A 13,138-nucleotide genomic window follows, 5' to 3' on the forward strand; every position below is an offset into this window, starting at 1 on the left:
TCACGTCACAATGCTATGAACTCTGGGTAATTCCCTTACGCTAAGTCTGCAAAAATGCCCACTTACGGAAAGGGGGCATAAAGGGCTAAAAAAAAACAGCTCAACTCAGTTACTTTTAATATTTAGACTCATGTACTTGTGCCAAACTGTCTTTGATGAAAATGGTTGATATAATTTAGTTAAAGGTGCAATATATATCCCTCTGAGAGAGTAGAAACCAGTACAACTTGCCATTCCTTATCCATACCCTTTTTTTAATTTTTTTTTTAATTTTTCAAAAAGCAAGTAGAAATCACAGTGTAGTTTCATACAATGGTTTTTGTTTTTCCTAAACATACATGAACAGGAACATCCCTCCCTCCCCCTCTCCCTCTCCCTCCTGCAAACCTGTTGTACAGTGACACAGACAAGTAGAAACATACATATACATAATAACCACAGTGACAGCAAAAAAAACCAACCAGTAAAGACCAACAGGTTTAAAATAACAATCATAATCATAATATAAAATAAATAGAATACAATCAAAATAAATTAAGATAACTTAAGTATAAATAAAAAAAATCACGCGCAAATAGTAATGTTCTGTGCAGAATAGTTGTGCAAATACAAAAAGTTTCTATGTATAGCATAAACTACCACCGAAAACAGTGGGCTTATCCATACCCTTTGACCTTAGAGAGTAGCAGGAGAGGAGCTGGTGTTAATCCAGGCTCACAAAGGAGGAGGAACACATCCTGGAGAAGTCAATCCCATGGATGACACAGAGGCCCTGTTGACACCTATGTATCAGGAGCGAGCCGCACCCTCTGGTATTAAGAAAATAAGTCAACAAGGAAGTGCTAAAAACTGCCGCTCTTATTTCATGTAAAGCTGGTTACAAAAGCCCAGGAGACACCCATGTTAAAACGCCCATTTTTTAAATAACTCACTTGTTTTAGAGATATCAAGGTCACACGTTTAGCATAATTACACAGGGAGGCTCAGCTGACTTGACTGACAGGTGGGCTTGTCGTAGCTTTTAGCCAGGAGGCTCAATTCCTGCCTCAACTTTACCTCTTTAAGTCTTGCTCGGTTGAGCAAAAGTTTGAATGAATCAGCATTTCCAACATGACGGCCACCATTGTTGGGCCTCAAGACTCCACTTCAGAAACCAATGGGTGACGTCACTGAGACCACGTCCATGTTTTGTGCAGCCTTTGATCAGGAGTCATCTGATCATATTTGGCAAATCAGGCCTGCTGTAGGATCACAGTTCTCTGGTTTCATTGCTATTTTGCATCGTCTCATAAAGATATGTGGTTTCACTATGTAGTGTGTTAATGCAAGCACATGCAAACTTACATTAGATCTGGATTTGCATAAAATGTGTGTCGAAACTCACTCTCTGTTGGTTTAGTAAAGATTTTGTATTTGTATACAGGATGATCCTGCACGGACAAGGGGAGCTTTGAAACATAAAGCATCATGCATTTCTGTTATTACAGAGCACTTGTGTTCATATTTTCTCCCTCTCTGTTTATTTACATATGGAGCATATGCATAGGAAAAGTAGAAGGTGCAAACAGATTTACTAACGGGTGTCCACTTGTGTTCAGACCACCCAGGACGCCTGTTAATACCAGATGTAAACAAACAACCATCCATTCCCACTTTCACACCCTCAGGTAATTCAGAGTAACTCATTAACCTAACCTGTGCTAGGTATTGTATAGTGAGAGGAAGCTGAGTCACATGGTGGAAACCCACGCATGCAACAGGGAGAGCATGCAATCTTCACACCGACAGGCTCCGGCCTCCAGGAAGTCCTGAACCAGTAAGGTACAGCTGATCCGTGCTTGTGTGCATGTCACTTGAGTAAATATATTTAACTTTCCACCACTGGTGTTTCAGTATGTTAATGTGTTTCAGTTCTTTCACAACAGACTGAGGCAAGCTGCGACTGGAATGGCAGTCAGACAAGTGGGTGTGCCCGAGCCGTCAGGTAGGCCGTGTCCAAACCTGCTCACCTTGTCTGCAGCTGAAGCAAACCCGCGGCACATACCTGCATTCAGGAAACAGTTACAGCCCGTCCGCTCTCCTCTACACCTCTATCAACTTTCCTCTCTTGAGAAGTTTTTATCCTTGAAACAGCAGACATGTCACTCAAAGTGTTTTACGCCAGCGCCAGCGGTTGTATGGAGGTAATGTAAGCTCTTTACTTCTTCATTCTTCTACTTATAGGAGTTTTATCTCTATGCTGACATATTTGTGTCATGTAGAAGACATTTCATGCAGCATGCTTTAGTCAGAAGAGCGTACTCTGTCTGTACAGTGTTTACATTGTACATCTTTAGACAAACTGTAGCTTTCATTGCCAATCATATTGTAAAAGAGCACTTTGCATTGCCATAAATCAAAGGGCTCCACATGAATGTTATACTTTTGCAAGTGTAACTTATAATCTTCTGCCTTTTCCAGATGAAGAAAAAACAGGAGAGGATCTTTTCTGTCTTGGAGTCAAAGAAGATTGAATTTGACAGAGTGGACATCACTCAGGGGTCTGATCAGAAGGATTTAATGAGGCAGATAGCGGGGAACCAGACCGCACTGCCCCCGCAAATCAGCAACGGGAACGACTACTGTGGGGTGAGTCTCACACATCAACGTGCTGCTAAAGTAACAACGAGTTGTGTGGACAGCATGGCACCCTCTTTAAAAACAAAGTGGGTTAGGATTGAATGTGAATCATTTACACTCTTGCTGCACATGTCACAAGGAGGAGGACTGTTGGTTGTCTAAGGTGGAGACGGAGGAAAAACTAAATATTTACAGTATATTATAGCACCTCCTGGTTTGCATTGACAGCAGAAAACATGCATATGTGTGCAGCTACACTAGAAAAAAAAGCACAGATGTGCTTGACGGAACAGTAATTATTGATGCTAACACTTCTGTTTGCCCCTCGAGGGATTTCCTCATTTCAGCATTCCGCATTTACTTTACAGTGACTGATTTACTACAGCTTTGTTCTCCACAGGTTACACAACATCTATGAAAGGGGTACAAACTGTCCAAGTTACGTTTGAAGCCTTCAAATGTGATTATTTTGCTGGTTTCAGTCGTTGATAAATCATTTTTTTCGGCTGAAATATCTCAATGATTGACTTTTAATGCAGAGTAAACCTTTACCAGCCCTATAGGATGCATCCCAGTGTCTCAGATCTCCCCTGACTTTCCCTCCTGCCCTACAGGCTGGACATTGCTGATGTCAGCATCAACCCTTATGATAGGGTGTATCAACCATAAACACAGGTTCTGCTTAAAATGATCTCTCCTCAGTATTACTTGTCAATAAGGACGGAATAGGATGCCTGTCATTGCGTATCAGTGTCTTAATTTACTCTGCTTCTCATACTCACATGCCTTCAGACACACACATCAATGCACACAGGGGCATCGCCAAGAAATCCTGGGCCCCTTGAAAAGATAACACATCAGGCCCTTCAACCACACCCCAAGCCAACCATGAGAATTTGTTGTCACACTTTTTATGACTTGATTTTTGAAACTGTGGACCTGACGGGTCTCAGAGAGGCTCCATATTTATTTCATGTTCACACTGATGTTCATTTACTTATCATACTTTAATTATGATGCTTACAACTAAGAGATAGAAACATGCAAACATGAGCAATATTTTAATTTCAGGCCAATTGAGGGTCCCTTTCTCCGTTAGAGCCCTGGGTACTCACTCAATCCCACTTTTCACCTCATTATGACAAAAGTGAAGAAAGGGCTTTGCACTTCATGGAACAGGTGCGTAAGAGAGGGGGTGAGAAGCCAGTAAAATTAAAATGTAAGAATCCTGCATGCTGTCAAACTTGCAAAAGAATGTAATGGCAATGTTTCAGTTCTAAACCTTCATCAGGCAAACATTTTTCAGAGACAGGCCGATCAACTTAAAAAGGGTGTGGCTACCTGTCTGCACCTTATCAGTATCACAGAATCAGGTGTGGATAAATAATGAAGGTAGTAAATGCAAAACGTCTCTTTTGGTAACTTCAAAATGGAGACAAGCAATACATTTTAAATTAATCAATCAACAAAAGTTTGACAACCAATCAAAAGTTAAAGTAGGAACTTAATAACTTCTGTGCATGCACGTCTTTAAAAGTTACAGAACAAGGGGAGTGGAAACTAAGAGTTAGAACAATGAGTGCTTTCAGGGCCGTCTTAATCATATAGGACCTTGGGAGTTTATTGCACCTTATAAGGATGACCTCACATTACTACACAGCTGTGTACTTGATTCTGATTGGGTGATTTCAATGCAAGTGTTCAAGGTTCAAGGTGGCTTCTTCTCTCAGGTATTTGCAGGAAGTGAAGCACAGTGACATTAGTTTCCCTACTTCCAACATCTGAGCTAACTCAAGAGTAAAATAAGACACAAAGTCATGTGTGCAGGAGTTTTGATGAGCAGCAAAATGTCGAATGAGAGTCCTTGAGTTGATCGTCTGTGTGGCCTGAGGTCAGGAACAAGCACCGTCTCATCCACTCTGTCCTTAATCCAAAGGGAGTGTAACTGTGCCCCAAAGGCAGCCAGCGTGACAGGCCGGGATCATAGTGATCTTCTTACGCCTCCTGATGCAGATTTTTTGCAGAGTAGAAGAGTAGTTCCAGTGATCATTCTGTGTAGCGTCTTCTCAGCTTGGCAGGAGCAGTTCTCATACTAAGCTGTGATACATCCTGAGAGTACAGGCTCAGTTGTGGTTGTGTGGAACATTTTTTGCAGTGCTGAGGAGATCTTAAATTTCCTCTGCTGCTTTAGATGGTACAGACACTCCCATGCTTTCCTCAGAGATAGAGTGGTGTGTGCAGACTGGGTGAGGTCGTTTAGGATGTGCACAACAAGTATTTAACTGCTCACCACTGCTATGTGGTTCATGCTGTTACTATACAGTAGATGTGGCTCTGATCACAGATTCTGAATACACTACGTTCTATATCTGTCTTTCTTTCTCCGTGTCTCTGCATCCTCTAACCCTAAAGATTTCTTCTCTCTTGCAGGACTTCGCTGCCTTTGAAAACGCCATCGAGATGGAAGAGTTGGAGCAGTTTCTGAAACTCTAAAAGAAATGAAAACCAGCTAATCCTAATCCTGCTCTGACTGCATTACTACACATCCAGCTTCACCTACTGTGAGGACTCAGTATCCTTAGTGCCACTCACAATGTACAGCAAGCTGACTGGAAGATGTTTACTTATTTTTGACAAAGCAAGAGGAGATTTCTTGGAAGAGAGAATCAGGGAAACAAAAAACTTAGCGAAGTTTTGAGAAAAGTTATTTTTTAAAGTTTATATTTAAACATTTGTTCTCTTTTTCTGATTTGGCAGTTACATGTTTTGTTCATATTTGATAAACAGTGCTCAAAGCATTAACAAATGTAAATCAGATTTATAATGAAATGGACATGGCAGTCTTGACAATGCATATGACAGTTTTTTTATGATGATAATAAAAAAAGTCTTCTGTGTTCATTGAAAGTGTATGAGTGTGACATTTCTTAATTTCAATACAAGCTTGTGCAAAGTTGGATTGTAGGCCGATTTAGTTACATGTTTAAAAGAGTGCTTTGATAACTTATCAGGAGTCATTACTTCAGCAGCTCATATTTGCACTGAAAGTGGGACCAGAACTACACAAACAATTGCCTCCAATATGGGTAATTACAAAAATAATATGAAGAAACACAAATTGAAAATCACCAGACATTTACCAAAGAAACTGTGCATCAGCACAACAGCACAAAATGTATTGCATATTTACAAGTAAGCATGCAGAAATGACAAACTCTAACTTTCATGAACCCCTTATAACAACACAAACAGTTAGGGTGTTTTTTTATTCAAGGGTTCCACAATATTAAGTAAATGCAAAGCATTAACACTTAGGAAACCCTGGAAAGGAAACAAAGTAAAAACTTTGAAACTACTCTCTGATCTCACCTAGTCCCTGTCTGTGATTACAGCCAATAAAAGTGTGCTATTGAGAAATACAAGACCATTGCTATGGTGTATTGGCCAATCAGACTCATGTATTTAACACAGCCATGTACTAATGATTAAATTATGAATCACTGTCAGGCAACCTGGGGGGGTGTCAAGCGGTCTAAGCCAGCTTTGGGCTACGACTCGACACAGGAAAGATTCAATGTGTGAGTCTTAATCCTTGGGAAGAAGTTCTGAGATGAATTGGTTAATTAAAGGGTTCATTTAAAGCTGCTGTTGGTCACAGAGTAAACATCTGTTCAGAGAGAGGAACCTCGAATGTCAGCACTATCCCTCCAAACCAGATTTCCTCTTAGCCCCCCCAACACAGATCGGCGTGTGCTGTCATGATAGTGCCGGATTCATAACCAATCAGAGGACGTAGTAGGGGCTGTCCCTTAACCAATAGCTATGATTGGTCTGTCATAACAGGAACAAGGGGAACAATAACATTGCTTGATACAAAGGCATTGCAGAATGCAGAGATTTTGCAATAGTCTCAAATTACTCCACTTACCGATGAGTACCGATGGGCATTATGACCTTTCCTCCAAACCCTGAAGAAAAAACAGTAACGTTATGGACACCATTCCTACCAACAGCAGCTTTAAGACAAGATCAGTTGTGATTCTGTGTCCAACAGGACAGTAAGACTCTGCAAGTTACAGACTTTAGAGTAGTGAGGGGGCTGATTATTTATGATAATCCATCCCAATTAAAAACAGACTCAACACTACTTAGCATATATGTTAACTTATGTCTGCAGAGAGAGGTAGAGAGAGAGAGAGAGAGAGAGAGAGAGAGAGAGAGAGAGATTAATTGATTTTAATAAGCTTTGATATCAATTCTAGTTGATTTATTGTGATTGTATATATTTTTGATGTGACTTTGGCAATATTGTTTGAACTTTCATGCCTATATGCCTATAAAGCTATTTGAATTTGAATTTCAGAGAGAGAGAGAGAGAGAGAGAGAGAGAGAGAGAGAGAGAGAGAGAGAGAGAGATGATTAAATATAATAGGCCGAACAAAACAATGCTTGTATAATGTTTTAAGTGTTTTGCTGTGTTTTTGTTCTTGTTACTGTTTTGTTTTTTAATTCTGTAATGCTCTTTGTATGAATGGTCCTTTATAAATGAACTTGCGTTATCTAGATTTAACAATAAGTAGTATTCGTAAGAGTGAACGGAACAAAAACGACGTTTGAAGTAATAAGAAAGTAAATGATTAAACTACTTATTCAGAATAAAAGGCTACATCAGGCAGCGCACTGGACACCCCTAAACGCAGCTAATGGGGGCCTAATGCTATAAAGCAATGTCGCCTGCTTATGACGTTCTCTTTATCCATTGCGCAAGTGGAGGAACCGGTGCGTTTCTGTACTTTCTCGCACAATCTGTTAGATATTCAAAACATCTGACTTTATACAATCCCCATAGTGATTTGTTTGTGTTGGATGATAACTCTTCTTTCATATCTGTCCTTTATTGCAGATCTTTTAGGTCCCAACATCCATAAATAATCCACTATGGCCGAGGAAGGGTGAGTGAAGCATTTCTATGGCGCCAGCTAGCTGAGCATTTACTATATAACGAAATATGGAGACAGGAGATTCAATAACAAAGTTGATTAAAAACATTGGGATGGAAAAGTAGCATTTTAAAGAGTCGTGCTGTTGTAACTGCATCTGTGTGTACTAGTATGTATTTTTCAATGAGCTAACTCGCTAGCTTAGCCGCTACATGCACACATGAAATACATATACAGAGAGATGGTTTAAACAAAACTCAAGTCCAGTTCAATATTAATGAAGCGTCTTAAAGAAACACGGTTTGCCAATGATTTTAATGCACATTGAAGTGTTTACCCTGTTAAACGATGCTACAGACAAGTGTTATGGCGCTATCTCAGTCATGTGAGGGATAATGTAAAGTTAGATGGAGGTAATGTGAAATGGAATCCCAACAGGGTTAAACAACAAGGGTCTGTTTACTTCAATGCAGTCAACATCTTTCACTCTCTCCTTGCATGTTTTAACATCTTTGGCTAATTTCCAAGGCAGTCCAGTTGCAGACCTCCACTCTCAGCCGACTCTCTTCCAGGCTCCACATTGAGCTCACCTGCTGAAGTCAGGATTGAGAGTGCAGGTCTGCAGCTGGACCCCTCTAGGGTTTGCTGCGTTTTGATTACCATGGTCAACCTGAATCCTCTAAAGTGTTACATTGAAGAAACAAAGTATAAAATGCACGTCATCAATAACACAACTAGGGATGCACCAATCCTACTTTTTAGGTCCTGATATCGATACCTGGGCTTTGGTATCTGCCAATACCGATACTAACCGATCCGATCCTGGTATTGATTTAACAAACTGTATTCCTTGATGTGAGGATATAATCATGTTTTGGCAACTTCAAGCTTTTCTGACTTGATGGTGAACTGTACCTGGGTTCCAAGTGCTAAACCAGAGGCTGGAATCCCTTAATTTCAAGGATCAGGAACAATTAAATCCAATAACCAGTCTGTTTTTTCACACTTTGAATCCATTTATAGAAGGTTTCTTGCTTCTTTGCAGAAGGCTACAGCTGACGTAAACTTCCTCCTTTGGGCTCCCATTATATTTTTCAACGCAACTGCCATCCATTGAAACATTACCACTGCACATGTTGCAAGTTTCCAGCAGAGTTGTTAGCAAAACAAGCGGGACATGCACCTAAACCGCAGAGCCTCTGTAGTTATCCTCCATCATGCTCCACCGGGCAAAAGTGCACAGACCGGTCATTGCAGATGATTTAGGAGATGCACATGACTATTGTAAACACAGAAAAGCATAGAACTAAGATGAATGGATCGGCACTATATATCGGCCCTTTGTCACCGATATCCGATCTAGCTTTTTGCGTCCGATCTAGCCGATATCCGATACCAGGATTGGATCGGTGCCTCCCTAAACACAATATAAATGGGTGGGCACCTCCGTTTTGGTGTAATGAACTGGACCCTGTAAATGAAAGACCCAATTGTTTCATTTACAGTCCCATCACCACCTCAGTTTACATTCACTGTTTGAACCATAAAACGGGGATAGAGGTAGGATAAATTCAAGCTTTAAAGAGTCACAGCAATATGATTAACTTAATATTAAGATAAGATAAGATGCTCCTTTTATTTGTCCCACAACGGGGAAATTCATGGAGTTACAGCAGCAAACAAAAAGGTGTACAGCTCAAGAATTTCAACAAGAATATATATATTAAAAAAAAAGTTCATCAAAGACGACAGAATGGCCATAATTCTCCGGTCAGCCACCACCTCAACAGGGTCCAGGACTGAGCTGGCCTTCACAAGTTAGTCCAGTCTTGTTCTCCTGTATCCTGTCCGCCCTCAGCAGGTGAAATCCTTCCAATGTGGCGTTTTGTTCGGGGTTAGCTCTGTTACTGAGTAAAATTCAGGCTGGTATCAGCGATACTGATCCGATATTTTGTGCAAATACACCCAATGTGTCTGGTAAATCTTAAAAAAAAGTAGTGTGTTTATGAGTTTATTTATGTATTTATTTATTTTAAACTCGTAAGCATATCGAGGTAGCGGCCTCAATTACATTATAGCTGAGCTAATACAACAGAAAAACCAAACTGAGTACAAAATAAGTGAAAATGTGAAAATCAAAATACTTTTTAATTGTTTTCACTCTGTGGTCCGTCTCAACCTCTTTGCTTTGAAGATGCTTTAGTGCTGCAATTAAAGGACGAACGGCTGCAGACATGTTGGCCCCCCTTTATCCAGACAGGCACGGACTGGCCGCGGTTTTTGCTTGCGTCATCACATTCTGATTTGGTTAGAAAAGTGTTTCGGCCAAGAATATTCGGTGCATCCCTAGTATCTATTCAAGTGTTCAACTTTTCTTGCTTGTCTAGTCTTGAAATATGTTACTTGTGCAGGATTAAACTCCAGCTTTTAAAGTGTCCCATGATGTCAAAATAATACATGACATGATGGACAATAATGTTGTAGCCTGTTTGAGGAGCTATGTCTTAACTTTCCAAAATAATGAAGGAAATGTGGTTACTTACAACCACAAATATTAAATATGGTAGCATTGCTTGGCATGACCTGCCTTTTAGTGTTTCCCACCATTACACACAGCTATCACTTAAACCTTGTCTGTATAAGACAACCAAATTCTCTCCTCCTGCTGTCAAGCATCCTTCTGATATGCAAACTTTGGCTCTCCTGAGACTTTCAGCTTCATTTCAGACGTCTGCCTCTCCTCTCCTCTTCCAGTGAGCTCTCTGGTGTTTAAATGATGACTTTAATTCTTTTGTCGGATACCCCTTCACTCTACAATGAGTGAGATCCATACTCTGACATGCTGGAAGCTCTACTGGAATCAGCTTTTTTTTTTGTGTGCATGTTTTCTATCAACATTTGAATTGTCTTGTCTTCCATTTTTTTTTTTTATAGCGTCGCCGCTGGAGGTGTCATGGATATCAACACCGCTCTCCCTGAAGTGCTGAAGATCGCACGTACCAACGATGGCCTCGCCTGTGGCATCCGGGAGGCTACAAAAGCCCTGGACAAGTGTGTATAATTTCTTTAACCAGTATGCTGTCTTTAGTACGTGTATCACTGATGATAGTCTGGCTCCCTCTACTGAACACCCTGAGGAGACTGCCACTGTTACCCAATTTCTGTCTGAGATGTGCTGTAAAGGTTGTAAAAATGCAGACGTGTAGTATGACCTCTTCTTGAACGTTGACTGATTCTGTTGCAGGCGTCAGGCCCATCTTTGCGCCCTTGCAAGCAACTGCGACGAGCCCATGTACGTCAAGCTGGTGGAGGCCCTCTGTGCTGAGCATCAGATTAACCTGATCAAGGTAACAGGCCTGCTGAACTGTTGATTTATGATCTACACGAAAGGATGTAGATGGAGGATGTAGATGGAGGATGTCTGGTTTACTGAGAGACGAGGTAAAATGCATCATGTTGGGTCACGTGTGGTATCGCTGATGATGATTTGGCTCCCTCTACTGAACTCTGTGAGGAGACTGCCATTGTTACCCAATTTTCTGTCTGAGATAGTCGCGTGCCCAAAATTGATGCAGTTTTATCTCTGTGTGAAAGAAGTTGTGAATGAAGCAGTTAAAGATGAGACGTGCTGAAAGATGTTCCTCCAACTTTTATTTCAGGTTGACGACAACAAGAAACTCGGCGAATGGGTCGGTCTTTGCAAGATCGACCGTGAGGGCAAACCCCGCAAGGTGGTGGGCTGCAGCTGTGTGGTCGTCAAGGTAAATTATGCTTCTTCTCTTTTGGCTCAATGTTTATCTTCCACTGAAACTAGCAAACTGAACCATCAGTGAAGAAAAAGACTGAACCCTCTATTCCTGTGTTCACACCCTGAAATGACCGCCAATCAAGTCCAGCTGCTGTGCTTTGTGCCATGCAGCTGTTATTATTATTGGCTAGATAACCGCCAGGGTACGAGCCCTGATGCCTGCCTGTGGTGTTTGGGTCCCTAAAAACTGGCTACACAAAGTATCAGTCATTTTCTTAAACTTAGTTAGATGGGTCAGGCTAAAATGTAGGAAAAGATGCACAAGAAATAGACTTGTCCTTTGTTTTAATGGGGGGTACTGAAAGTGAGAAGTTCAGAAAATTTGCCATCTGGTCTTTTTTTTTTAACATTCCTCCTATCATTATTATTAGTAGTAGTTATTAGGTGTAGATATACAGTAGTTGAATAATGTTAAATTGGTTCAGTTGCTAGTAGACATGCTAGTTAGCAATTCAACTCTGTCATTGGACATTGAAGAGTTTAAAGGCACTATGAGGAGTTTTTAACTGGCTGGCCGGTAGGTGTCAGAACAGATGATTGATGTCTCGCTTCAGAAACACCCTTTTTTTTTTTTTGGGCTGTTTTCATTGCAAATAATCAACAGGATGAGGTTGTCTGAAGACACTCATTTTGCATGTACAGGACAAGCGATAAGAGGTATCACTTTGTCCACAAGGGGGCGCCAGAATCGATACAAGCTAAAAGTTCCTCACAGCAGCTTTAATAATCAGGGTTCATACGGGAGCTTGAAATCCTTGAAAGTGCTTGCATGTTAATGTTGTGTTTTCAAGGTTTGAAAAATGCTTTAATTTTGGGATGTTAACCATGATTTATCTGAAGAATATGCTTAGCAAATGTCTTGTGGAAGTAAACCGCCTACTTTTATTTACACCTTCAGAAACACAGATCTGAGTTGGATTGATAAGTCATGAGAGCTGGAGTGGATTTGAAAGCTTTGTTGTCTCTGGAACCTGCTTATTAAAACTGTTCTTATTTCTACAGGACTACGGCAAGGAGTCTCAGGCTAAGGATGTGATTGAGGAATACTTCAAGAGCAAGAAATGAGGTGTCAATAAAAGTGGAAATAAAGATGGCTGTGTTTTGTTTTCAGCTCTGTTACTGTTAAAATGAGGAGTTATTTGATTCTATCAAACCTATTGGCAGTGACTGAGAAAAAAAAATCTGTGGCTTACATGGATATAAGGGATGTACATTTTAAGTAATTTCCGTGATCGATTTTTGGAAATGTTAACGATCAATTATCTAATCAATAAAAAAAATAAATATATGTTCTTATGTGAAAAACCAGGCCAAATATGTTTTTACCACCAAAATGATATTTTCTACATCAACAAAATGCATATAACTGACGGGTACATGTTTAACACTGATTATCAATGATCAGGCTCATAAAAATATTCTCCCTGGACACAGTCTTAGAAAGTGAAGGCTCATAATAATAACAGAAACGTACTTCAGACCAGAGCTGAAGATATTTCTCCGACCCGACCGGGTTCAGTCATAATTTCTATCATTTTACACAGGCTCGGGCCGGGTTTGGGCTTGCGCGGTAAATGAGCGGTCAGGTGAATCTGGACCAACGGCACAAGCATTAGCTTGCGCATAAAGTGATAATACAGGACCTCCATAAGACCGCATCATTCCCCTGGCCAAAATTTAACCAGCTGAGAATGTTGTCACACTCAGACAGGGAGGCCGTACATGCTCATGCCCACATTCTTCTGCAAGCTACACATGGTGCTGCAGGTGC

At 40.6% G+C, this 13,138-nt stretch overlaps 2 protein-coding genes and 3 non-coding genes across 5 annotated transcripts; all 5 read left to right on the forward strand.

The window, feature by feature from the left end:
* Positions 1-1,753: 1,753 nt before the first annotated feature.
* Positions 1,754-5,526, forward strand: zgc:153284 (uncharacterized protein LOC751696 homolog). Its single transcript, XM_034699803.1, has 4 exons — positions 1,754-1,821; positions 1,926-2,183; positions 2,461-2,628; positions 5,050-5,526. Exons 2-4 carry the CDS (start codon positions 2,139-2,141, stop codon positions 5,110-5,112), a joined length of 276 nt encoding a protein of 91 aa, XP_034555694.1. The 5' UTR covers positions 1,754-1,821; positions 1,926-2,138; the 3' UTR covers positions 5,113-5,526.
* Positions 5,527-7,315: 1,789 nt separating this feature from the next.
* rps12 (ribosomal protein S12) lies at positions 7,316-12,471 on the forward strand. Its single transcript, XM_034699944.1, has 6 exons — positions 7,316-7,398; positions 7,523-7,571; positions 10,494-10,610; positions 10,804-10,906; positions 11,219-11,320; positions 12,370-12,471. Exons 2-6 carry the CDS (start codon positions 7,558-7,560, stop codon positions 12,430-12,432), a joined length of 399 nt encoding a protein of 132 aa, XP_034555835.1. The 5' UTR covers positions 7,316-7,398; positions 7,523-7,557; the 3' UTR covers positions 12,433-12,471.
* Positions 10,327-10,402, forward strand: LOC117824737. Its single transcript, XR_004633667.1, has one exon. It is a non-coding gene; the product is annotated as a small nucleolar RNA SNORD101 (small nucleolar RNA).
* On the forward strand, positions 10,652-10,734 carry LOC117824741. Its single transcript, XR_004633671.1, has one exon. It is a non-coding gene; the product is annotated as a small nucleolar RNA SNORD100 (small nucleolar RNA).
* LOC117824742 lies at positions 11,029-11,112 on the forward strand. Its single transcript, XR_004633672.1, has one exon. It is a non-coding gene; the product is annotated as a small nucleolar RNA SNORD100 (small nucleolar RNA).
* Positions 12,472-13,138: the final 667 nt, after the last annotated feature.

This window comes from Notolabrus celidotus, chromosome 13 (assembly GCF_009762535.1).
Source record: "Notolabrus celidotus isolate fNotCel1 chromosome 13, fNotCel1.pri, whole genome shotgun sequence".
In the NCBI taxonomy this organism is placed as follows: Eukaryota; Metazoa; Chordata; class Actinopteri; order Labriformes; family Labridae; genus Notolabrus; species Notolabrus celidotus.

Bases quoted from the DNA above. Each gene is read 5' to 3' on its own strand.
- rps12 (XM_034699944.1), top strand. The intron at 10,611-10,803 runs GTGTGTATAATT...ATTCTGTTGCAG, and splicing joins GCTACAAAAGCCCTGGACAA to GCGTCAGGCCCATCTTTGCG. The intron at 10,907-11,218 runs GTAACAGGCCTG...CTTTTATTTCAG, and splicing joins ATCAGATTAACCTGATCAAG to GTTGACGACAACAAGAAACT.
- zgc:153284 (XM_034699803.1), top strand. From the start codon at position 2,139: ATGTCACTCAAAGTGTTTTACGCCAGCGCCAGCGGTTGTATGGAG. The intron at 2,184-2,460 runs GTAATGTAAGCT...TGCCTTTTCCAG, and splicing joins GCGCCAGCGGTTGTATGGAG to ATGAAGAAAAAACAGGAGAG. The intron at 2,629-5,049 runs GTGAGTCTCACA...TCTCTCTTGCAG, and splicing joins ACGGGAACGACTACTGTGGG to GACTTCGCTGCCTTTGAAAA.